General features: G+C 36.0%; 1 protein-coding gene across 3 annotated transcripts; it reads right to left on the reverse strand.

The window, feature by feature from the left end:
- Positions 1-26,564, reverse strand: LOC109790494 (uncharacterized). 3 transcript variants are annotated; one of them, XM_020349658.3, is made up of 18 exons: positions 26,400-26,563; positions 25,608-25,680; positions 23,256-23,299; positions 19,505-19,547; positions 19,205-19,423; positions 18,961-19,077; positions 18,318-18,395; positions 15,805-15,849; positions 15,610-15,689; positions 15,436-15,500; positions 15,288-15,354; positions 15,025-15,138; positions 2,434-2,507; positions 1,568-1,665; positions 1,364-1,423; positions 1,215-1,283; positions 1,072-1,125; positions 1-638 (listed from the first exon to the last, which is right to left on the reverse strand). In XM_020349658.3, exons 1-18 carry the CDS (start codon positions 26,534-26,536, stop codon positions 570-572), a joined length of 1,506 nt encoding a protein of 501 aa, XP_020205247.2. In that variant the 5' UTR covers positions 26,537-26,563; the 3' UTR covers positions 1-569. The 3 variants fall into 3 exon arrangements, with proteins under 3 accessions (XP_020205247.2, XP_029125511.2, XP_029125512.2); XM_029269678.2 differs by lacking the exon at positions 15,288-15,354 and having other exon boundaries at positions 15,025-15,241; positions 26,400-26,564; XM_029269679.2 differs by lacking the exons at positions 15,288-15,354; positions 18,961-19,077 and having other exon boundaries at positions 15,025-15,241; positions 26,400-26,564.

Raw genomic sequence — 26,564 nt, forward strand, 5'->3', positions numbered from 1 at the left:
TGAAAGGAATGAACAAGAGAATTTTTATAATTAACGTCTTCTACAAATACGTAAAGTTGATTAAGTAATGATTTACATTACTGAAACATGAAATTTATTTTGGTCTCAAACCGGAAAAATTGAGCACGTGTTTTTGACTTTGCAGTTTCTCAGTCTACAGATAAATATTTCACGACAACGTTTTACATTCATCAAAAAAAAAAATTCCCTCATTTAAAATTCACCATCCAAGCACTTTCAAAACTCAGAAAACTGCAAAAGAGTAAAAATCACGTGCATGAGACGTAATAATGCTTTTTCCGTCCTGCAAGGGACTGTTCAACCTTCAACCCACACTCAACCTTTCTCGTAGAGTATCCAAGATAGCATAGTTAGCAAGCATCTGATTATCAAAATCATTTATATGGAATTTAAAGCCAAATGCAAATTCAACCTCCTAATGATGGAAAATTGTCAGGATTTCATGAATTCAGGAAAATTCTGCACTCCAGCAAGGAAAATTACAAGGCCTGACCAAGTGAAAGAGAGCTAGTTTGTACTTTATATCACTATAATTTAATCTCCCATTCTCAGGGCACTTGCTGCTGCACTGCAGCAGATTTTTTTCTCATTGTCCAAAACGCAGCAAAGTAATGATTCTGCAAAGAGGATCATAAACCCTTTTAGTAAATTCAATAAAAGCTTTCAGTAGATTCAGCAGCGTTAATGATTTGCTATAAAACACGAGAATGTCAAAATAATGAATTTTGTTTGTTGTAATTGATCATCTCGCCCAAATCAACCATTACATGTTCATTAATATGAAACTACCAAATGAAACTTTATTGGTCTCAACAGTTTGACCAAAATCTATGAAACACGCATACACACAAAGCATTAGTACGTTCAATAATCAATTTAATTAAGAAGTTATATTTGTGTAAAGCAGTTTGGAATTTCTGAATTAAAACAACCAACTATAAACTTATGACACAAGTATGCTAGCGATTTGAGAAAAGCTAGAACTGTAAATGAATGCGCAAACAAATGAAAAAGAAGCAGATGAGCACTTGTGGGCAGTTAGAAGCTTACTTGCATCATTGATCTAGGATTTGTGGTGTAAGTTGTCTCAATAATCCTTTCTTTCTGCAACCCATGACCAGAAAATGCAAATATGATTAGTCACTTCACTTGCATAAATAGAAAGGGGTATTATCCAAAATAGAAGAGATTACCTCTAATTCAAATCCATAATGAAATGCTACCCTTTTAACATCTTCCAAACTCAATTCAATGGACATTTCCTACAGACAAATTTCAGAGTACGATAATACACAACAAGCATGTGATGTGATATAGTAAGTGGAAAGAAAAGAAGTCTTACATCTTCCTGTCCATACATATCTGCAAAGTGATAAAGTAAAGGTCCCAAATTTATCCAAACCTGTCAGGATATCTATGTCACACAGTATGTACTATGAAATACAATATTGAAATGAAAATCGAAACAAGCACCGGGTACAGACGGACAGGAAAGAAAGCAGTAGATGCATTATATCTATTTAAAGGTATGGATTCAGGAACTTACTCCCCCATCTTTCAAAATTTTTGAAATTATTTCGATGTACTCAACAACATTATGTGCAGTATCTATAAAGAAACAAGTCACAACTGCATCCCATGCACCTGCATGGCCATTTTTATTCTCGTTAGAAATTATTATGCTAGGGGCAACGTGCTATACATCACATTTAGTACATAAAATTAAATATAGATGACCAAGCAGGAATTATAATGTCAAGCTCAGTTTTTGCAAGATAAATTAACTTTGAACAGTATCTCAAAACAGCAACCGAGTTATCCATGTGTCATACTACCTCTGCTACATGTAAAAATTTAATGCCTAACAAATAGGACTCTTGTTTTCTGTTATTGCTAAAGATTGTTATAACTGACTAACAAATCAGTTATAACAACCAGTCATGAGCCTATCTCTCTATTATAAATAGGAGTCTTGTACAGAGAGTAGGCACCAATTATACATTCTGTATTTTCAGCAATATATCCAGTATTGGAACACCAAATATATGAAGCAGTAGAGATTAACTCAGGCCAGCATACACTAAAAAGTGGCCATAACAGTGTATATATATATTGCCAACATAGATTAAAAGTTCAAAATATATTATTAGATTTCATCAAACCAGATCCAAGTTACAAGTTCAAGCATTTGTAAAAGTTCATTTTCTAACCACTGTAGCAAAGCAACACTCCATAATTCAAAATCTGCAATGTCCGTGTTTTGTTTTTTTTCACATGATGAATCAACAAAAGCATAAAGCAGACATACAAGTAATAGACCGGAACACTCTAAATACTTTTAGTTAGTCTTTTAGAACCTCTGACATAATATTGCCAATTAAAAAAAATATAGCAGTAGATAATTTCCCCTACCAATTTGGCTCGAATCACTGTAGACTTCAACAAAGTCACCTCCGCACATAGAAAAGCCTTCAGTAATTCCTGCACTGCTCCAGTACATTGTAACCAAGAATATTATGATTATAAGATTTGCCATACCATAAGATCTATTGACATTTTAGTGTTTCTACGAGCTTCTAATATTCTCCATTTACTGTATTTGATAACAGGAACATATTTGAAGTTTTGAACAGGTCTTACTTTATGAATCTAATAGAACAAGATAATCAAATACTTTAAACAGAAATTTTTGTGTCGTTATAACTAAGAATCCCACTAGCTTAAAATGTTAGGTGAATAAGCATGAATGAATTTGTGTTACATCTCTAAGAGAGCCCCTCAGGCATCAGTCAGTCTGGAAGAGTGGATAATGCACAAACCCACCTACCTTGTGTAGAAATTCAACTTTTTATAGAATAATGGAGCTGCAATGTTGGGACAATGGGAAAGGGGGAGTTAGTTAGGATAGTTAGAATATTAATGAGTTATTTAGTTAATTAGAGAGCTTAATTGGATACAAATAAGGGAGGAAAGATGGAAGGGTTCATTCGCATGTATTGTCACATGAATGGTTGTTATACTCGAGTTTAGGTACCCAAAACAAATCGACTCGGATGCAAACTCGTGATAGTGTCTGTTAAGAAATTCTATAAGATATAGTTTAGATATACTAGTTTATCCTCTCCTAATTTCTAGTTTAGTTTCCTTAGTCAGTTTTATCTAAATCCCTAAACTTTAGGGATTGATTATGTTTTATGCCTATTTATTTTATTGTATCCATCAATTCAATAACATGAAAATTATTCAGATTCAAGTTGGTACCAGAGCATTCTGGTCCTGGTTTGGAAATCCTAACCCAGCCACCACCAAGGCATCTAGGGTTTTTCAAATTTTGTCAGCGACTGTCGGAGTTGATGCCGCCTGAGTGTTCAGAGGTCGCCGATCAGCCTTTCCGTCGCGAGCTGCCTCCAGAACGGTGTCTCACGCGCAGTTTTTGTCAGAAAAGCTCGTCGGCGCGTGGGGTCCACGCGCCGCCCTCCAGGCCTCCGTTTGCGACGCCGTTTGCACCGTTAGACTCGCCGGCCCTCCCTCTTCTTGTTTTGACCCTTTTTAGGTTGTGGGTCACACTGTAGGTGGTCGTTTGGTTGCTGCTTGGATTTTCGTGGTTGTTTGGGTGCTGCCACGGAATTTCGAGACTGTTTGGTTGTTGTCTCGGATGTCTTTCGAGATTGTTTGGAGGTGTTTTTTTGCTGTTCTTCTCCTTTTTCTCTTCATGGCAGAGATTTCCAAGAATGGCACACCCTCTTCTTTTATCCCTAGTTCAACTGACCATGGAAGTCGAGGGCGTGGTCAAGGTCGTGTTCATGGTAAAGGGGGTAGAGGAAACCTCCATTGTACCTACTGCCAAAGAGATGGGCATACACGAGACAAGTGTTATTCCTTGCATGGCTTTCCGAGCAAGACAGCTAAAGTGGCTCAATCTCTGACTTCGGCTCTAGAAGTCAAGATTGAACCCAAGAGCAATCATCCAATCACATTATCTGCCGATGATTACAAAGAGTATATTCAACTAAAGGCGACTAAACAGGCCCCTTCCTCCATCACTATAGCTCATACTAGTAATTCTACAGTCTGTCTCTCTCATTCTACGTCTATTGGACCTTGAGTTTTGGACTCCGGTGCTTCTGATCACCTAACTGGTAATGTCTCCCTTTTCCGTAACCTATCATCACCTAAAACTCCACATCATATCACTCTTGCAGATGGGTCAAAAGTCCAAGCCACTGGTATTGGTCAAATATCACCTCTTCCATCACTACCATTAAAATCTGTTTTACTAGTTCCTGGATGTCCCTTTAATTTGATTTCTATAAGTAAGTTGACTCGGTCACTAAACTGTGTCATAACCTTCACTTCTGATTCTTTCTTGATACAAGACCAGAGTACAGGACAGACGATTGGAGCCGGATCTGAATCACATGGTCTCTACTACCTTCAGCTTTCTACCTCTACCATATGTGCATCTATTGAGTCTCCTGGTTTAATCCACCGTCGCCTGGGTCATCCAAGCTTGAATAAATTAAAGAAAATGTACCTCATCTCTCACGGTTAGAGTCTTTAGAGTGTGAGTCGTGTCAATTAGGAAAGCATGTTAGAGCTTCTTTTCCTAATAGTGTTAATACTCGAGCTATGTCTCCTTTTGATGTTATTCATTCTGATGTTTGGGGTCCTAGTCGTGTTCCTTCTCTTTTGGGGCATAGGTATTATGTCACCTTTATTGATGATTTTTCTAGATGTACTTGGATATTTTTGATGAAAAATCGTTCTGAGTTATTCAATATTTTCCTAAGTTTCTATTCAGAGATCAAAACTCAATTTGGTAAAATAATTCGGATTTTATGAAGCAATAATGCTAAAGAATATTTTTCAGATTGCTTCAAATCATTTATGACTTCTCATGGCATTCTACATCAATCTAGTTGCCCTCATACACCTCAACAAAATGGTGTAGCTGAGCGAAAACATAGACATATTGTGAACACTGCTCGTACTCTTTTATTGAATGCCAATGCACCCCCAAAGTTGTGGGGCGATGCTATCCTCACTATAGGGTATCTAATAAATCGAATGCCATCGTCTGTCTTGAATGATCAAGTACCTCATTCCCTATTATACCCATTGGAACCCCTTTACTCTGTTCATCCTCGTGTCTTTAGTTGTACTTGTTTTGTCCATGATCTTTTCTCAGGACGTGATAAGTTGTCTGCTCGGGCCATCAAATGTGTGTTCTTAGGATACTCCCGTGTCCAAAAGGGGTACCGTTGTTACTCTCCTGCTACGCATCGATTTTACACCAGTGCAGATGTCACTTTCTTTGAAGATACACCATATTTTATTGCCACAGATGTCTCTCCGATCTCAGGTATTGCCTATTCCTCATTTTGATCATAGTGTGCCTCCTACCACACCTGCTACTTTAGAGGCACCAGATCCTCCCACACTACCAGGATCTGACAATCCTCTACACCGATTTGGATAACCTATGAGCGTCGATCACATACTGTTGTTCCTCCCAATGATTCTACAATTGAGCCATGTGATTCTACTCCTGCTTCAGTCTCCTCACCTACTCCGGCCCCACCTACGTCAGTTGACTTGCCCATTGCTCTTCGTAAAGGTAGTCGTTCTACTTGTAATCCTCATCCTATTTATAACTTTCTTTCATATCATCGTTTGTCTCCTACCTATTATGCTTTTGTCTCTATTATTTCCTCTATTACCATTCCCAAGATAGTACAGGAGGCCTTAACCCATCCAGGATGGCGACAAGCAATGATTGATGAGATGACAGCTTTAGACTCCAACCACACTTGGGTACTTGTCCCACCTCCACCTAGAAAATCTGTTGTTGGTTGTCGGTGGGTATTTAATGTTAAAGTGGGCCCTGATGGACAAGTGGATAGATTGAAAGCTCGTCTTGTGGCTAAAGGATACACGCAAGTATATGGTTTGGATTACAACGACACTTTCTCTCCAGTTGCAAAGATGGCCTCAGTTCGTCTCTTCCTAGCCATGGATGCTATGAGGCATTGGCCTTTGTTTCAATTAGACATCAAAAATGTCTTCTTACATGGTGATTTGGAAGAGGAGATTTATATGGATCAACCTCCCGGGTTTGTTGCTAAAGGGGGGTCTGGTCTTGTATGTAAATTACAAAAGTCCTTGTATGGCCTCAAACAATCACCTCGTGCTTGGTTTGGTCGGTTTAGCAAAGTTATACAGGAATTTGGAATGATCCGCTGCGAGGCAAACCACTCTGTCTTCTTTAGACGCTCATTGACACATAGATTTATCTATCTTCTTGTTTATGTAGATGATATTGTGATTACAGGTGATGATCAGGAGGGCATCAAGGCTCTGAAGCAACATTTATTTAAACACTTTCAAACTAAGGATTTAGGTCCCATACGTTATTTCCTTGGGATTGAGGTCGCTCAGTCAAAGTCCGGTATTACTATTTCTCAGAGAAAATATGCCCTTGATATTCTAGAAGAGATCGGACTTACAGATTGTAAGCCAGTTGACACTCCCATGGATCCCAATGTGAAGCTTATGCCTAATCAGGGGGAGCCTTATCCTGACCCAGGGAGATATCGGAGATTAGTGAAAAAATTGAATTATCTCACCATGACCAGACCTGATATATCTTTTCCTGTGAGTGTTGTAAGTCAGTTTCTTAACTCTCCCTGTGAGAGTCATTGGCTTGCAGTTGTTCGAATCCTTAGATACATCAAAAGATCTCCAGGAAAAGGACTTGTTTACAATGATAGAGGACATACAGACATTGTTGGATATTCAGATGCAGATTGGGCAGGTGATGCAAGTGATAGACAATCAACATCAGGCTATTGTGTCTTCATGGGTGGTAATCTTGTCTCATGGAAGAGTAAAAAGCAAAGTGTTGTTGCACGATCAAGTACAGAAGCAGAATACCGTGCTATGGCTCACACCACATGTGAGCTCTTGTGGCTAAAATTCTTAATTCAAGAGTTGCAGTTTTGCAAGGTTGGTCATATGGAACTAGTTTGTGATAACCAGTCATCTTTATACCTCTCCTCTAATCCAGGTTTTCATGAGAGAACAAAGCATATAGAGGTTGACTGCCATTTCATCAGAGTAAAGATCCTCTCCGGTATCATCAAGACCTCCTCAGTTTGCTCCAAGGATCAACTTGCAAATATCTTTACTAAATCTTTATGAGGTCCTAGGATAACATATATATGTAACAAGCTAGATGCATATGATATATATGCTCCAGCTTGAGGGGGAGTGTTAAGATAATTCTATAAGATATAGTTTAGATATACTAGTTTATCCTCTCCTAATTTCTAGTTTAGTTTCCTTAGTCAGTTTTATCTAAATCCCTAAATTTTAGGAATTGATTATGTTTTATGCCTATTTATTTTATTGTATCCATCAATTCAATAACATGAAAATTATTCAGATTCAAGTGTGTCAAATCAGATAAGCTCGGTGAACTTGGTGACAAACTCACTAAATTTGCAAGGTCATGTGCAGTTTTGCGATTTTAGAAAAATTTTATAAGTTACTGACCCCATCCCTAAACCACATCATACTAAATTGATTTAAACCCCTTTATCACTTAAGCCATCCTCTCCTCTAGCCTAAAAAGGTATTACATTTTCTAATGCCCTTGTTAGCACCAAACAAAATTCTAAAGCTCTATGGATCATTGATTCTGTAGCTACTGACCACATGACAAATTGTTCAAAATTGTTCTCCACATAGTCCTTGTGTAGGTCATAAAAAAATTAGAATTGCAAATGGTACATTTTCTACTACAACTAGTGTTAGTTCCATTCCTATATCTAAATCTTTAACCCTTCACAATGTCCTCCATGTCCCAAATTTGTCATGTAACCTTTTGTCCATTAGTAAACTGACACATGATCAAAATTGTTTGGCTATTTTTGACTCCTCTACTAGCAAATTTCAGGAATTGTGTTCGGGGAGGATGATTGGCAATGCTAAGGAGGTTGATGGACTTTATCTCTTTAAGGATGAAGCTAATTTTAAAGAAAAAACTCAGGGAAACTGTCTTAATTCAGTTTATGTTCCTGAAAATGAAAAAATAATGCTATGGAATTGTAGGCTAGGTCGGTCACCCAAATGTTTTGTACTTAAAGCATTTATTTCCCAAACTTTTTAAAAATAAAAATCCAAATATGTTTTCTTGTGACGTTTGTCAACTTGCAAAGCATCACCGTTCCTCTTATTCTCCTCATTCATTCTTATAAAAAATATAATCCATTCACTTTGATTCATAGCGATGTATGGGGACCTAGTTGAGACCTTACACCAAATGAAAAAAGATGGTTTGTCTCATTTATAGATGATCATACAAGATTAACATGTATTTACTTGATGAAAACAAAATCTGAACTTGAGAACATTTTCAAAAAAATTTCCATATGATACAAACTCAATTTCATGAAAAAAAATTAAAGTATTTCGTAGTGATAATGAAGGGAGTATTTTAACAAATGCCCAAATGATTTTTTTTCTTGAAAATGGCATTATTCATCAAAGCTCTTGTTACTTCACAACAAAATGGAGTGACTGAAAGGAAAAATAAGCATACTTGAAGTTGCTCAAGCTTTATTATTTCAAAGTATGGTACCAAAATATCTTTGGGGTGAAACAATCTTAACTGGAACATTTATTATCAATAGGATGCATAACAAAGTTTTGAACTTCAAAACTACTTTTGATGTTTTCACAACTTCTTTTCCAAATAATTAACCCTTTATTACTTTACCCCTAAGAATATTTGGGTGTACTACTTTTGTGCATACTCATGAGCCAAATCAAAGTAAACTTGAACCTAAAGCAAAAAAGTGTTTATTGGCTATGCTCCCAACCAAAAAGGATACAAATGCTTTGATACTGTTTCCAAGAAAACCTTTGTTTCTATGAATGTTACTTTTTTTGAAAAGAATCATTTTTTCCAAAATCATCTTCAGGGGGATGAAAGGAGGAAGATGTTGTCCAATATTTTCAAACCCCAGATTTTCCTATCTTGCAAACTTTACAAAATTTAGATCTATTAACTTTTGATTTCATATATAATAGAGGAAGTTTAGAGGCTCAAAACAAGGGTGAACCAAGTTAGCATAATACATACAGCCTTTTTAGAAACTGAAATTTCATATTTATAAGCTGTGTCAAGTCCTAGAATGATTGAAACTGAGCAAAATGAGACAGTTGAAATGGTAATAAAGGTGTAGAAACCTTTGATCTTCTTTATTCTAGAAAGAAAAAACCTCAAAGAATAGAGCCAAATGACCCTCATGACTTCCATGAATCCAATGAACCATCAGGCAACAATTATTCTAATTCTGCCCAACCTGGTCAAACTATAGTTGAATCTGTCCTTGATGATTCTGACCTCCCTATTGTTATTAGAAAGGGTATTAGATCATGTACAAAGCATCCTATCTCAAATTTTGTCTCATGAAAACTTATCACCCTCATTTCGGGCTTTTATTTCACAACTAACAAAAACAGAAATCCCAAAGGATATACAGGCTACTCTGAGGGTTCCTGAGTGAAAGGAAGCTGTCTTGGAGGAGATGAAAGCCCTAGAGAAGAATCAGAGTTGAAAAAATGTGGACTTGCCTAGAGGAAAGACAAGTATCAGGTGTAAATGAGTGTTTACCATCAAGTATAAGGCATATGGATCTATTGAGAGATAAAAAGCCAAGTTAGTTGCTAAAGGTTTTACTCAGACTTAAACCTTAGCTCCTATTGCAAAGTTAAACATCGTCAAAGTTCTTTTGTCATTAGCTGCAAATTTAGATTGACCATTGAAACAACTAGATGTAAAAATTTCCTTTTTAAATGGTAACTTAGAAAAAGAAGTTTATATGGATGCACCTCCAAGTTTTGAATCACATTTTAATCAAAAAGTACGTAGACTTTTGAAGTCTCTATGGATTGAAACAATCACCTATAGCTTGATTTGAGAAATTTGCCCAATTTGTTGTGAAGCAAAGATTTGTTCAATGCCAAAAGTGACCATACAATGTTTATAAAACATTCTTTTACAGGAATAATGGTTGTTCTAATTGTTTATGTGGATGACATTGTGATGGAGGACCACCCTTAGAGCTTCATGTGGGATCCATTACTAGGTCTATGGCTAAGAGAGTGGAGGAGGATAGAGGAGACACCATGCCTAGAGCTATGCTCATCATGTGTTTATAGTATTGACCCTCTCCTAAGTCCATTTTGAGTAGTATAGGATTTATTGCTTTTATTCCCATTTTACCGTTCTATTTTGGGGTGCCTTAGATGATAAGATTTTATTTTGTATTTTCATTTAGCCTTTGTATTATGGAGCAAGTTAGTTTAGGATTTATTTTTGGGCTTAAACCTTAAACCTTGACTTGTGAGGTCAAAGTCCACTTTTTTCTATTTTTAGGTCAAAGGGTATTTTAGTCTTTTTAGGAGGAAAGGAACCCACACCACATTTAGGGTTTATTTAGGGTTCATTTGACATGCATTTATCGGCCAAGCACCTCCAAATGCAACCCTAGATGCTTTCGTTCCCCTGTATATACCCTTGGCCTCCCACCTTGTGCACACTTTAGAATATATGATATTAAGTGAGCATTATTTTGCCTCAACATCCTTCCTTAGTCATCTAGGGTTTCTTCGGCCTAAACCTCTCCTCTCAACTTAGAGTTAGTGTTAGGTTTTCATTGAGTGGCCTTCATCCATCCTTGGTGAAGTGTGCCAACCTAGAAAACCAAACACCTTCCACCTCCCATTCATCTTCTTCGCCCACCATCATCATCTTCACACCCAGCCTTGTTCTTTCTTCACCCTTGGAGAAACATCCAACCCCTTGACTTCCTTTTAGTTCGTGGAGAAGAGGGACCTTCCTCCTTGGAAGCCATTGATCTCACCATGGAGAGAAGCAGCCCATCACATTGTGATTACTAGATATGATTTTAATGAAATAAATGAGTTGAAAGCTTCTCGTGCAGCTGAGTTTGGGATTAAAGACCTTGGATCCTTAAAATATATTTTGGGGATAGAGGTAGCAAGATCAAAGAAAGGAATTGCATCATAGAGAAAATATATTCTAGATCTTCTAAAAGAAACTAGGATGATGGGTTGTAGGCCAACTGAAACTCTTATAGATCCTAATAAAAAACTTGGAAGTGAAGAGCAAGGTGATCCAGTAGATAAAGCTCAATACCAAGATTAGTGGGAAAATTGATTTATCTATCTCATCCTCGACCAGATATAGCCTTTGTAGTAAGTTTAGTGAGTCAATTCATGCACTCACCACTTGAAGAACACCTTGAGACAATTTATAGGATCTTCAGGTATTTAAAAATTGCTCTAGGAAGAGGATTATTTTTTAAGAAAACTGGGCAACAAGAAATAGAAGTGTTCACTCATGCGGATTGGGTTGGATCCATTGCTGATCGAAAGTCAACATCTAGCTATTGTACATTTGTTTGGGGAAATTTGGTTACTTGGAGGAGCAAAAAATAGAATGTTGTGACTAGAAGTAGTGCAGAGGTTGAATATAGGGCAATTACACAAGAGGTTTGTGAAATTTTATGGATTAAAAGAATTCTAGAAGAGTTGCAACTTCCTATGACTTCACCCATGAAGTTGTATTGTGACAAGGCTACAATTAGTATTTCCCAAAATCCAATTCAACATGATCAAATCACGCATGTAGAAATTGACAGACATTTTATATCAATGAGAAGGTGGATGCAAGCCAAATTATGTCATTTGTTCCTTCTTCATGGCAAGTGGCAAACATTCTTGCAAAATGACTATTTAGACCTAATTTTGAATTCTTTGCTAGCAAGTTGGGCATGTTAGACATCTATGGACCAATTTGAGGGGGGTGTTGACAATCGAATATACTTTTATTTAATTGTAAATTTGGGTAGTTAAGATCAAAATCAGACTTACTCTGATTTTATTTTATTCTCTTTCATTATAGGAGATTTAGTTAGATGGGATCAATATCAGATTATTCAAATCTGATTTGATTCTCCTTTATTTTATTCTCTTTATCTTAGCTTCATTTATTTTGTAATCGGGGCTTAACATTTCTTCGAATCAACTTTTTCTATATAATCCCCTCATGTAATTCTGATCAATGTACAAAACTAAAGATCTTTTTCATCTCTAAATTACAAACATAATATCCCCTATTCACACCTATCTCATGTATTTTTCCTATTTAATAAACTTCCACTGTGTAGTTGAGACACATATGTCTGCATTTCCCATCTCTTTTTCAACACAATATTTATAGCCTAATTAAGACACCAAACAAATCCATAATAACCAAAAGACCCAATGTCAATAGTGAGAAGAAAAAAAATTAAGGCACACCAAGTTCCTTTTTAGTATGCCCTTTCTAGCTATTTTTTTGGCCACTTGCATTGTCCTCGCCACCACTCCGACAACCTTTCCAACTACGAAGACCACCATCAACCTCGTCGTCTGTTGATTTACATGGCGTTGTTGACAACATAGTGATAAAAGATCTCATGCACATTTGCTTCGCTAGCCAAACAACCTCTTTGCTTACATGTGGTAGTGTTTGTGAACGTTGTTTGGCTTGGGATTTTCAACAGAGGTTTCCCTTCCTTGGGTAACATAACATGAGCCCTCTATAACTATTTGGAGAAGTTGTCAAGGCTTGCCCCTTCCTCTCTCATCATTATCGGTGTTGGTTCCTCAAATTTTTTATCATGCTCACTGCTCATTCAAATCCTATTAAGCCCGACCCTGCTATACTCTCAAATCTGCCAACATAAACAAAGAAATTGGACAAGTCAAATTACACCATGTGGGCCTCTGATGGGTTAGGGGCCAAGGACACAAAGACCACCCTACCAACATTATCGCGTACCTATCAGCCCTTGATTGAGCCAAGTGGGGTTAGATTAATGCCCAATTATGCAGTGTCATCAAGTCTACTCGTCCCTTTACCAAACCTATCTTCCGACCACATTACGTGTGAAATGGTATGTGAGGCTCATGCTCTTTATACAAATGACACTCAACGACTATATGATGTGTGCTTAATCTTAGAATAGTAGATTTAAGCCTAACTCAACCCTACAAAACCGGCTTGTAAGATGAGGATTGCTTTCCACTTATATACTATTCAATTGCCTAATCTCTAGTCGATGTGAGACTTGGATTTTTTCCAATACACCCCCTCACGTCCAACACTATCGAGCTTGGTACGTGGATAAATAGTGGGTGGCCCTTTTAATGATCTAGGATTGGAAGGACTTGGGTTTTTCCCAATACACCCCCTCACGCCCAACATTATTGGGCTTGGTACGTGGATAAATGGTGGGTGACTCATTTTTAAGAATCTAGGATAGCTTTGATACCATCTTAGAATAGTGGATTTAAGCCTAACTCAACCCTACAAAACCGGCTTGTAAGATGAAGATTGCTTTCCACTTATATACTATTCAATTGCCTAATCTCTAGTCAATGTGGGACTTGGATTTTTCCCAATACTTAATGACCCTCATTGCTCCTCATAAATTTGATGGCCAATTATTGATATATCTAGGAAGAGTTCATACCGCCTTTCATGACTTTAATGAACTTTTACCCCCCTATTGCTACTACTTCAACAAAATACAAAATGGAACTTGAGAATAGGAGTACTTTTTCATGTCGCTAGCTCTTTAAGGGTTGTCCCCAAAATATTCCACAAAATGTGACCAGATTTTTAGTTTCTTGGTGATTCTTAATATGACCACTACATCATTTACCTTTCTTTGGATCTTGCAAAAGATACACTATAAAACCTCTTAGCAAACCCCTGTTAATATTTCTACTCTTGCACCTCAAAATCATAGCTCAAGTAGGTCTTATGGTGGGTTATCCCACTCTAACACTCAACCCAAATGTGAGCACTACAATTGACTTGGTTACTATTGACCAGTGTTGGAAGTTAAATGGTAAACCATGTGTGCTACCAATGTCGCCCAAGCACCTCCCCCTGGTGAAACATCATAGTCCATTGAGCCTTCCAGAACCACACCAGCAATCATTGATGATTTCTTCAAGTGGTATGAAAGTTGCCAAAACCCTGGCACTACTCTTCAGTTGCACACAAGTAATTATTTTGCTCACCTATCTACAACCCTTCTCTTAGACCTTGCGTTATTGACTTTGGTGCCTACCATCACATATCTGGTAATCATTTTTTTATTTTCATCTCTTTATACAAATAGACATTTACTAAGAATTAACTTTACCAAAATGATACCCAAACTCAATCTCAAGGGATTGGTACTACTCACTTGTTACCCTCTCTAACTATACTTTGTCCTTTATATACCTAATTCTCCATTTAACCTTCTTTTTGTCTCTCGTCTAACCAAATTCCATAATTGTTCAATCATTTTTAACAAAGATATTGTTATTTTGTGAGACTAGAGTTCAAATTGGCACCAAAGGATACTCAAATATACTGAAGGTACTCTGAGAAAGGATTACTATATGAAGACAAAGGTCATGCTCAAATAATTTGATACATAGATGTTGACTAGGCAGGCTCACCTAGTGATAGATGATCCACTTTTGGATATTGTGTACTTGTTGGAGGAAAACTAGCATCCTAGATAAGTAAGGAGAAAGCATCACTAGTTTTGATTTTAGTGGTGATCAACTGGCAGATGTCTTTACAAAATCTTTGAGTGGACCAAGAATTGATTATATTTGTAACAAGTTGGGTACTTATGTATATTCTCCAGCTTGAGGGGGAGTAATGAAAATCAGGAAAGGATATCTTTTATTTATCATAGAATAGGAAAATATCTTGTAATTAAGGGAAACATAACATTCCCTATTCATACCTCTCATGTATTTCTCCTACTTAATAAACTTTCGTTGTGTAGTTGAGACACACAGATTCAGTCTATTATGTCTCTATTTTTCATCTCTTTCAACAAGAATTAATGTATATACCTGGCTGGATGAATATCTGGTATTGAAACAGGACAAAGTTGATCATTGTCTGATAATGAATTGCAATTGCTGTGAATCCATGGATAAATTGTCCACTCACCAAAAGTTTGGGATCTTAAATGTTCCATCAAGCCAATTGATTGAGAACCCAAACGAGAAAAGACCCAAAAATCAGAATAGCAATTATCACTTTGTGATTTCAAAACAAATAAGTATGCTGCAACATCAACAAGATCAACATGAAAAGACAGCCTTATTCTTACTGGTTCAGAATAAAACTTGAGCATATCATCATGTAGTATGAAAATTCATTTCCTTGACTAATAAATCCTACATCATAATATGATGTATTAGTTATTACATAAGCATACTAAACATAATTCTTATGTAAGCCCAACAATACATACGCACCAAGACATGAAATCTCCAAGGCCAGCCGACCAAGTCCAGCACCGGGAACTAAACATGTAGGGGGACTGTTTAAAAAATTCCATGCTTTTAGTGAAAAAAACAAATTGGGCAAACAATCTCCAACCCAAATAAGAAATTTCTGCAAGTATCACTAACAAGAGTGTAAAATTATACCTCTCTTTACTGCGATTAGGGAATAACATATTAAGCTCTTCAAGTATTGGGGTGTAGCACTGATCTCGTTCTCTTTTACCCTATTACAGTAAATTCACAGAAGCAAAAAAGTGGATGACAGACCAAGCTTTTCATATGATAACCAAAATTAATTTTTTTATTAGAAAAACAAAGAAACAAATTAACGAGCAGTACCTCTGTTGCCCAGTCCCTAACTATGTTCCTTATTATACATCTCACCTGAGGTAAAGGCAGTATAAAAATAAATATAAGCAATGAAACCATATAAAATCATCACTTCACCAGAATTCTTTTACCAAGGGAAAATTGCAAATTACAGTGTCATAAGAGGTTAAGTTAAACAGCAGTAAGCCAGTAATGCCTTCTCATGATAGAAGACAGATTTATAAATTATTTTCTATTTGGATAAATTTCGACAGAAACACTTATAAGAGAAATAGGAAGAAAATTGAAACAAGCTTCCACACAAGCTAAAACTAGCTTATGCTTAACTTAAAAATAAGAAATTGAAGAAGCTAATAGAAGAGAGTTTCTACAAATTAGCTTATGCATAAGCTAATTTCAACTTAAGGAGAAACTTATTTCATTTTTTCTTCCTATTTTCTCTCCTACAAGTGCATATGGAGAAGTTTACCCAAACAGACTCTTGCTACAACAAGCTACTTCTTGAGAAAATGGATTATAAGTCTAACTCAACATCACAAAATTGGCTTATGAGGTAAGAATTGTTCCCCGCTTATATAAATTTTTATGGCCTTATGTTATCACTAGTTAATGTGGAATTTCCAACGCACCTTCCTCACGCCAAGGATTAGACATCTCATAGCGTGAAGTTTGCAGAACTCGACATCTGCAGATGGTTCTGCAAATGGCCTAATAGCAGCTTGATAGCAGGTGACATGATAGGCCAAACAACAACCAATAATCGCTAGGATATAGACTCTAATACTTATTTAAGAAAGTAGATTATGGGTCTAACTCAACCTTACAAAATCAACTTGTAAAGTGAGAATTAATTTCCACTTGTATACATTATTATGGTCTTATAATTAGTCGATGTGAGACCTTTAATACTACTCTGATGCAACCAAATGCAAAACAATAGTGTCAAGTTTATTTTCTCTCATCTTACCTATTTCTTTAACTTTCATAACTGCCCAAATCATAGTAGTCAATAGCGGCCGGAGCGGCCGCTATCGCGGCGCTCCGGAGCGGAGCGGCCTCACCCCGCAATCTGGCTGCTGGAGCGGAGCGGATTTGTGTAGCGGCTGGAGCGGCCGCGTCGGAGGCGGAGCGGAGCGGCCCAAATCGCGGAATCGCGGCGCGATTTCAGACTTACCCTTCATTAAGGGTAAGTCGGTCTTTTCAATGGGGTTTTTTTGCCCTAATCCTCCCTTTCCCTCTCGCGATTTCAGACTCATCCAAACCAAACCCCTCCTTTCGTCTCTCCCTTTCTTCTTCTCTGGCTATCGTGCGTGCAGCGTGCAGCTCCGACGAACTCCGGCTCCGACGCACCTCCATCGTCGACGCGCCTCCAGCTCCGACGCACCTCGGACTCCGACGCACCTCGGACTCCGACGCGCCTCCAGGTCCGACGCAGCTCCGACGTGGCCGCAAGCTCCGACGCGCGTTTGTCTTCTATTCTCCTTCTATTCTCCTTCGAGGATGCCTTTCATGCAACATGCAACATATTTTTTTTTAATTATTTATTAAATTATTTCAACTGATTTTTTTTAATTTCTGATTTAATTTAATTGAACAAATTTTATTTTTAAACTCTGATTAAATTTAATTCAACAAATTTTATTTTTAAATTCTGATTAAATTTAATTCAGCAAATTTAATTTTTAATTTCTAATTAAATTTAATTCAGAAAAATTTATTTTTAATTTCTGATTAAATTTAATTCAGAAAATTTTATTTTTAATTTCTGATTAAATTTAATTCAGCAAATTTTATTTTTAATTTCTGATTAAATTTAATTCAGAAAATTTTATTTTTAATTTCAGAAAATTCTATTTCTATTTCCAAGAAAGATAAAGGAAAAAAAGTGATGGAAGTACTAGAAGACGAGGATGATGATGTAGAGGAAGAAGAAGAATATAATTCTAATGCTAGTGGGAGTGATGAATTTGAGGGAGAGGAAGACTTTAATCTTGATGAGGAAGAAGATTAAACTATAATGTTTAATTTTTTACTTACTTAGAGCTTTAACACTTTGTTTTGGAGACATTTTATATTATGTATTGTTTGAGTACTATGAACTTTTAATTATTAAAAATGTTTAATGCATGAATTTAGAGTTATTTTTTTGTTTTTTTAGCTTTTATATATATATTATTAATTATTTAATATATATAAATTAATATTTAAATAGCGGTTATCCCGCTCATCGTCATCCCGCTATCCCAGTTTTAGGGTCGGCCGCTCCGCGCCGCTATCCGGGATTGACTACTATGGCCCAAATTAGGATTTATTATGGGCAACATTAAGGATTTATTCAAGAAAATGACCCAAAATCCCTCAAACCCCATACTATAAATTCATAGGTGTTGTCCAACCACCATCTATGTTGTACTATTGATTGATCCAAGAAAACCTCTACCCTTTAAAACCCAAACCCTTTCATTATCCTGCATTGGAACAAGTAACAATTGAAAAGAATGACGCTGGAAACATAAATATACCTTATCTACATCAACTAATGGAACATTCAATTGAAGAGATGGATCCAGCCATTGTTGCTGTGATGAGGCGTCCGGCACCTGAAATAAAGATGTCAAAAAGGGGTGTAGACAAATATGGATGAAAAAAACATTTTTAGTATATACAAAATATTATTTCTATTAGAAGACAATCTACAAATCTATGGATTGCCATGAAATTTGAAATTGACATAGAATTAACACACTAAAAGGACACTGAATGAATTCTTTCTTTACAATTCAAATGTCCATCCAGAATTATACCTTGTACTTACATTTCCCATAAAGTACAAGAAAATGACAGATGAATCAAATGAGAATTGAAAGCTAGTTATTACTGTCTACAGGCAACATGACTCAGTTGTCATTGACTTAATTGTTATGCATATACTTTTGATTTTGCAGAGATATATCTGAGAGAGAGAAGGTTTGTACGGTGAAAGAGAAGTGTCAACATATGAAGTTTTGGTTTTACTCTGTTACTTTGAAATGTATGAAGATTTTTTTCAAAAATATCATAGCATTAGCATCAATTAACCTCAAGTTATTTGCACAACAAACAAACCACTTAGATGGTGATTCTAAAAATTTAAAAATTACAACATTAAAACTGACTAGGAATTACATTGCCATTGGAACCAGAAATAGGACCTCCACAACATTCACTAGTCTCTTTAGTATGTATCAAGCTTGGAGAATGGCTCCCAGTATTTGACTGGTGGCAACTCTCAACATCCACCTCCTGTTGTTATCTACAGAGTCAAATTTCTAAATGAAAAATACAATGATAGAACCAATGAAACACCATAGTTCTTATCTAATATCTACTGGAATAAAAAGGATCATGGAATCATAAATGCCGCAGAAACCTCATTGGGATGTGCCAGTGCATGTGATCTGCATGCATGATTGCTACCTTCCACACAACCATGTTGATCAGCTACAGAACATGTTATTCTCAGAGGGGCTGACTCACATGAATAGGCATTAATCCCTTCAGAATCTAAATGATCTTTTTGAGCCAATTCAGGATGTGGATCTTCACTAAATTCTACGTCCTGGCTCATATCTAGTGGAGGTTCGAATGCCTACAATGTTTATTATACCAACATCAAGTTTGACCATAACACAAAAGGAATTAACCACAAAAGAGTTGAGTTGATTCTAACCTGAAGCATGCTGAATATGAAACGAGAATTCATTGAGATACACCTGCACCAACAGAAAGCACGACAAACCACAACATTCTGAGATTTGAAACTTTAAATTGAATTTTCAGTCATACCTGCCTTTACATTATAACCTGCTGGAACATGTTATGACATCCATATGCATTCTTTTCATGTCCATTAATCACTTTTAGCAATTATAATTCACAATGAACATGAAATGAAAACTGTATGACACAGCAGATGGACACACATCTCCAAAAATAAAAGACCCTCTCTATTTTTCTACCTCCACTTCGAATTGTGCTTGTTAAAATTCTAAATTTCATTGGAACATTTTTTCAATCCAATTGAGCTCTTTATTAAAAGGGTATTTAAAATGGTAATTGATTTCAAGAAAACTTCCATGTTTAGCAAAAAATATACCAAAGATATCAAAGATTATCATGGTAAAAGAATTCTAAGATTAAGCAATGCATTTGAAACATGATAATCAGTTCTGACAAAGCATAGACAACACATCCACCAAAACCAGTATATGCCTCATTTTTTAAAAGGATATAACATCTTTGTTTACTTCTATTGTGATTTTTTTTCTTCTAAAAGAAAAGATGCTTTGTTTTCATAATTAAACAGAGTCCAGGACAAAATTATTCAAATGTCATATTTGTATTACTTATTGCTTAGAAATAGAAAAGAGAATCATATAAAAATATAATTATGCATAAAAAAAATAATGGTTTTCTTTTCTTAATTGATCTCAAAAACATGGTAGTAAGTATCCCACAAAATTAATTCATATCGTACGATGCGATACGATTCTGAGGACCAGCAATTTGAAATGCACGTTGTCTTGTTTTTGTTCAAAAATCGTATGCAAATCATATGTATCATGGCTTGAATCAGAAAAATCGCAATTCAGAACAGTACCGCACAATTTGGAACGGAAGGTTGTGCCCCCACACTAGGTCGGGTCATGCGCAACACAATTTGAAAATGCATCTATGGTAATGCATTACCATTTAATTTAGTAAGGAGTCCTCTTACTCCAATGTCAAAGGTTGTGGGAGAATATGGAAGAGGTTTGAAGCCACCAACTTATCATGAGGTGAGGGTTTCTTTTTTGAAGAAAGCGGTAGACAACATCCAACAAATTCTAGAGAAATATACAAGTGATTGGGAGAAATGGAGATGCACCTTGATGGGTGATGGTTGGACTGATGGGAAAGGAAGATCACTCACTAATTTTCTTGCTAATAGTCCAAGTGGGACTTTTTTATTTAAATCATTGATACTAGTGACGTGATAAAGGATGGGAAAAAAATGTTTGAATTGTTGGACAGCATTTTCAAAGAATTTGGGGAGGAGCAAGTAGTCCAAGTTGTGACAAACAGGGCTTCTAATCTTGTGGCAGCTGGACAATTGTTAATGGAGAAGAGAACCAAATTATTTTGGTCTCCATGTGCAGCCCATTGCCTTGATCCAGTCCTTGAGGACATTGTAGAGCTTCCAATATTATATAATACCATTGCCAATGCAAATAAGATTACTACCAACATATATAGGCTTACATGGGTCCTTAATTTGTATAGAAAATATTCCAAGGGAAGGGAATTGGCAAGACTGGCTGTGACATTTGCAACTTCTTATCTTACACTAAATTGCATTAAACAACAAAAGAATGCTCTTAGATCTATGTTTGCATCGGAGGAATGGGCTACTAGTCCACATGGTAGTAAAAGTGAGGTTAAGCAAGTTATAAACCTAGTGCTAAGTGATGATAGATTTTGGATATCAATCACAAATTTCCAAAAGTGTGTGATTCTACTCGTAAAAGTGTTAAGGCTTGTAGATGGTGATTCGAAACTAGTCATGCCATATTTTTATGAAGCAATGGACAGGGCTAAAGAGAAAATTGCTGAAAATTTTCAAATGCAAGAATCAAGATATAAAATAGTGTGGAAGATTATTGATAGTAGGAGGAATTTGCAACTTCATAGGCATCTTCATGCAGCTGCCTATTATCTCAATCCTAAGTAAGTTATTTAAAACTAACTTTCATTTTAAGTACTACTATTTTATTTGTGTCTAGTAGCTTATTTATTTCTATTTGGTTAGATATCATATGACAAGAACTTCAATCAGGATAGTGAGGTGTTGATTGGTTTATATGAAACTTTTCAAAGAATGGTTCCAGATACAAGGACGAAAGTTATAATGGAACAACAACTAGAAAAGTTCAGTGGGGCTAAGGAGATGTTTGGATTGAACATGGCAATAGCTACTAGAGATAAGAAACATTGGGTATCCCTTTAATTTTTACTGTTTATAATTACCATAAAGACAATAATTAATAATAACTAACTTTGTAAACTAACTACACTTTTTTGGTTTTGATAGCTCTTTGGTGGGAGAGTTATGGTGGAAGCGGTAAAGAGTTACAAAAGGTGGCCATGGGAATTTTGAGTCTCACATAGTGCCACAAGATGTAAGAGGAATTGGAGTACATTTGACCAAGTGCATAATAAGACAATAAATCAATTGGAGCAACAAAGATTAAATGCACTTGTATATGTCAAATATAATCTTCAACTTGAGATGAGGCAAAATAGTAGAGAATAGAATGGGGTTACCTATGATCTCATCTTCTTGTCGAATATTGAATCTGATGATGAATGGATCACCGAAAAGGAGAATCCTTGCTTGCCTATTGATGCCTTATGGATGGATGTACATGAGTGCTTTGGTGTTGACGAGGGATTCCAAACAAGAAAAGGAAGAAAGGTAATTATTTATATTTAGAAGTTAGTTTAGAACTTGGAAGTTGGAATTAGAGCTAGACTTTAATATTTTCTTTTGATTATATAGGTCCAAGAAACTTGAAGGCCAAGACTGATAAGAAGAGAAAATAAAAAATAAAATAAAAAATAGAAGATGAGGATGAAATTGAAGATGATGGTGGGGGAGAAATTTTGATTTTGGAAGATGAAGATGACTTGAGTGATGTAGATCTTGGGGTTGGGGATGATGAATGATCTTGGATAGGGGCATTTTGTGTTTATTTTTTGAGGTTGTATGACTGAATTTGTGTGGCAGCAGCACCAGTGTTTGCTGAGTTTATGCAGCAACAACACTAATATTTTTTTGGGTGGCTATATTGCTGAATCAGAGCAGCAAATAGCCACTGTTATATGCATTTATGCAGCAACAACAATGGTTCTTTTGGAGGCACAGTTACTTAATTGTGCAGCCACTTTATTTGGCCTTTGTGATTGTTATTATTTATATATTTGTCTGTACTGAAGCTTATATGCTACTATATATTTATGAATGATTTCATTTTCATGTTTCTTTATGTTAAAATGTGCCTAGAGTGCTTTTATATGTCTTGTGTGTGTGTGTATTGGGTGTGTGTGTATATATATATATATATATATGCACTATGTTTTTATTGATCATGAATCTTACGACTTGCGATTCAAAAAATAGGCTTTCCAATACACTATTTGTATCCCAATTCAACTACTATGCTCAAAAACTAAAATTATTTAATCCTCCCGAAATGCCTTTTCTGATAGGAAACAAAAATCATCTATGAAACTAGTGATGCAGGAAGTTCAAATTATCCCTTGCTCCACATATAAAGCGCCATTAGCATCAAAATAGAAGTCTCAATATTTTTTTTTTCATTGTAAGTTTATAAAAAGAGAGAAATTATAAAAGCAAAGAAAAAAGAGAAAGTAAAATGTACCAGCGTAATCTTTGGAACTTTTGAGGATAGTGGGATAACAAAGCCTACAGATACACCCACAAAAAAAAAAAAAAGGTTTCAGCAAACATGGGCATATAAGAATGAAAGAAATTGCTAGAAGAAATTATAAGACAACAACTAAAGAACTGTGGAAACTCTGAATTATACTGTTTGACACTGTACAGTCAATCAGTGCTCTAATTTAGGAAGTAGATTAAGATCTATAATGTCTGTAATAAATACAGCATAAAGAATAAATTTACACAGTTTTAGGTTGATAAGTCACACAATTCTGTCCATATTAGCTCTATTGCACAAAAGAAAGAAAGCAGGATTCAACCAGTCTCATTCCCTGAGTGTCAATAACCAGCCATATTGAAATTTGGACTGAATCAAAACCAAGTGGCAACCCATCCAAGAAGGGATCCATCAAGTGTTTGTCTTGTTGTTTCTCTTTTACATACATATTGTTGTGTGATATAATTAGGGGATATTTCTTCCTTAATTAGTGCTGTTTTATTTTTAAAACAGATTTGACTCGTAAAGCTTTAATTCCCTTTGTTATTTCCTTAATTTGGCAATAGGAAGTCTACATATGCGTACTGGGGCTCCCAATCAATTAGAATGAGAATAATATTCAGTTTCTTTTTCAAGTTGGTATCAGGCCTCCCAATCCTGGGGCTCTTCTTCTACATTTAACTGTCTAAAGTGCCGCCCTTCTTGGCAGCCTTCATTGATGCAATTATTCATTTTTCGTGCCCAGTCACCACTGCTGCTGTCCATCCGCAGTTCGCACCACTGCTACCCCAAACTGGTGGTAAAAATGAATACAATAAGGAACATTCTTTCCTCAGAAGCACACTTTGTTTGGGAGATGCATCAATTTGATGTTAAAAATGCATCCTTACATGGAAGCTTGGAGGAGGAATCATACATGGAGATTCCACCTGGAGGGAATAAGGTTTGCAGACTAAAAAAGGCCCTGTATGGACCCAAACAGTCTCCCCATGCTTAGTTTGGAAGGTTCACTTAGGCTATGGTAACCTTGGGATACAGGCAAAGTCAAGATGACCATACTCTCTTTATAAAACATGCTCAAGATGGAAAACTTACACTACTTTTGGTATATGTAGATGATATAATTATTGCAAGAGATATGAGCTTGAAAACAGATTCTAAGGGAGAGTTTGGCTGCTTGATTTGAAAGGAAGGATTTAGGGAAGCTAAAGTATTTTCTTGAGATTGAAACTACCTACTCAAAGCAAGGTATCTTTATCTCTCAAAGGAAACATATCCTTGATATCCTCAAAGTAAGATGGGTTGTAAGACTCCTGGAGCGCCCATAGAGAAAAATCACAAGATTGGGAATGATGTGGAGAACCCAAAGGTGGAGAAGGCTCAACTATTCATCCCACACAAGGCCTAACATAGCATATGCAATTAGTGTGGTTAGTTAATTCATGCATGATCCTAGACTAGAGACAAGCTCAACAAACTCTAACCATGCAGTCTAAATTAGCCAAAGAGTACCATCTTGCTGAAGCTTAGGAAGAAGCAATCTTAAGAAAGTGAATAAGGAGTCTAACTCAACCTTACAAAATCGGCTAATAACATAAGAATTGTTTCCCACTTATATACACTAGTTTATCTTTATTTTTAGTTGATATAAGATCTCCAACACACATCTCTCACATCGAAGACTAAACATCTTAAACGTGAAGTTTGCATGACTAAACATTTGCAAGTGATCCGATAGTGAGTGGCACAATATGCCAAGCAAAAATCAATAATTACTAGGATATAGGCTTTGATACATCTTAAGAAAGTGGATTAGAAGCGTAACTCAACATTAAAAAACTGGGTAGTAAGGTGAGGATTGATCTCCACTTATATACACTATTATGATCTTATCTTTAGTTGATGTGCGTTGTGCGATCTTCAACACGAAACAAGTCAAACATAACAATGTTATACCGAGGTAATAACACTACTCTAGGAAAAAACTTAGATTCAATTCTTTAGATGTTTCTAGCACTATTCTCCCGTTAGAATTATAGTTCCACCTCATTCAGCAATCCACATAATAAATGTTAGCATAATAGGTTGAGCATAATTTACAAAGATGAAACACCAATTCCAATTGAAAAACTAACACCAAAAACACTAAAGGAATTGCATCCAAGTTTTATCCTATTCTGTGAGGCCTTAGAGACTGGTGCCACAGTTCAAAACAAGTCTGATAGTGCCGCCAGAAACAAGAAACAGTGCACCATCAACCCATAAGAAACTGAACAATCAAACATCAAAGTCGTGCCTACCAGAATACAAAGCAAAAGCGGAGGACAAAAATACCTGATGGGCAGGTGGAAGCTTCCTATAAGACCTCTCATATCTTCTAACATCCTCTTCTGCAGCATCCGGATAGCTGTATCAGAACAAGTAAGTGAAAGATTAGGCTCTAGTATTACTAGGGACATAATTTTTAAAGATAATATTATGATAGAAACAAAAAGTTATATATATTATCACACAAAAATTTAATAAACAAACAAAATATAACAACCTTTACGAATACATTTAAAAAGTTCAACAGTATTTTGGACACTTATGGCTGTATGTGCATTTGAATTTCAAATAAGAAGCGTTACTTTAATTTGATGCAATAACATTAGCAATAGCAGCCAGAAAACTTACAAAACCAAATAAAACAACGACAAAATTTAAAAGCAAAAGTGAAAAATAAAAGCTTTGTTTCCTCCAAACCAGAGAATTAATAATTGCACAACGATTTATCGCGCCCTATGTTGTATAATTCATAAAATTATATAAATAAATAATAAATAAAGACTTTGCAACAAAACAAACGGTTTCTTGCTATGGGTTTAGATGATCAGGGTCGACTATGCAGTGAAACCGTTCCAATCAACTACATGTTTATTTTCACTTGACACACGAAAATAAAACCAAACGGTGAAGTAGAAAAATAAATAAATAAAAACTCCTTCACTTGTTTTTTCTTTGGGGAACATTTTGCGGTTGCTATTAAATCTTTTATTGAAAAATAAAATAAAATAAAAAGTAACAGTGTATTTTGGCTAAGATGGTTGAATGGGCATTTTAAAAACCGAAGGGAAGGAGCAATACTTGAGGTAAGCACTAATGATGCGTCTGAGGGATTGGATTTCAAGGGCCTCTTCGAGCTTTAAACGACGACGTTGCTCCTCCTCTGCCTCTTCCATCACTGTTTCTTCCTTCCTCGGTCTTTCAACACTATACTCCATACCCAGCACAGCAGAGGAAGAATATAAC

Source organism: Cajanus cajan, chromosome 6, assembly GCF_000230855.2.
Source record: "Cajanus cajan strain Asha chromosome 6, NIPB_CcT2T_4, whole genome shotgun sequence".
Lineage (NCBI taxonomy): Eukaryota > Viridiplantae > Streptophyta > Magnoliopsida > Fabales > Fabaceae > Cajanus > Cajanus cajan.

Bases quoted from the DNA above. Each gene is read 5' to 3' on its own strand.
- LOC109790494 (XM_029269678.2), bottom strand. From the start codon at position 26,536: ATGGAGTATAGTGTTGAAAGACCGAGGAAGGAAGAAACAGTGATGGAA. The intron at 15,501-15,609 runs GTATAATTTTAC...TTTTTTAAACAG, and splicing joins CCTAATCGCAGTAAAGAGAG to TCCCCCTACATGTTTAGTTC. The intron at 639-1,071 runs GTAAGCTTCTAA...TCCTCTTTGCAG, and splicing joins ATCCTAGATCAATGATGCAA to AATCATTACTTTGCTGCGTT.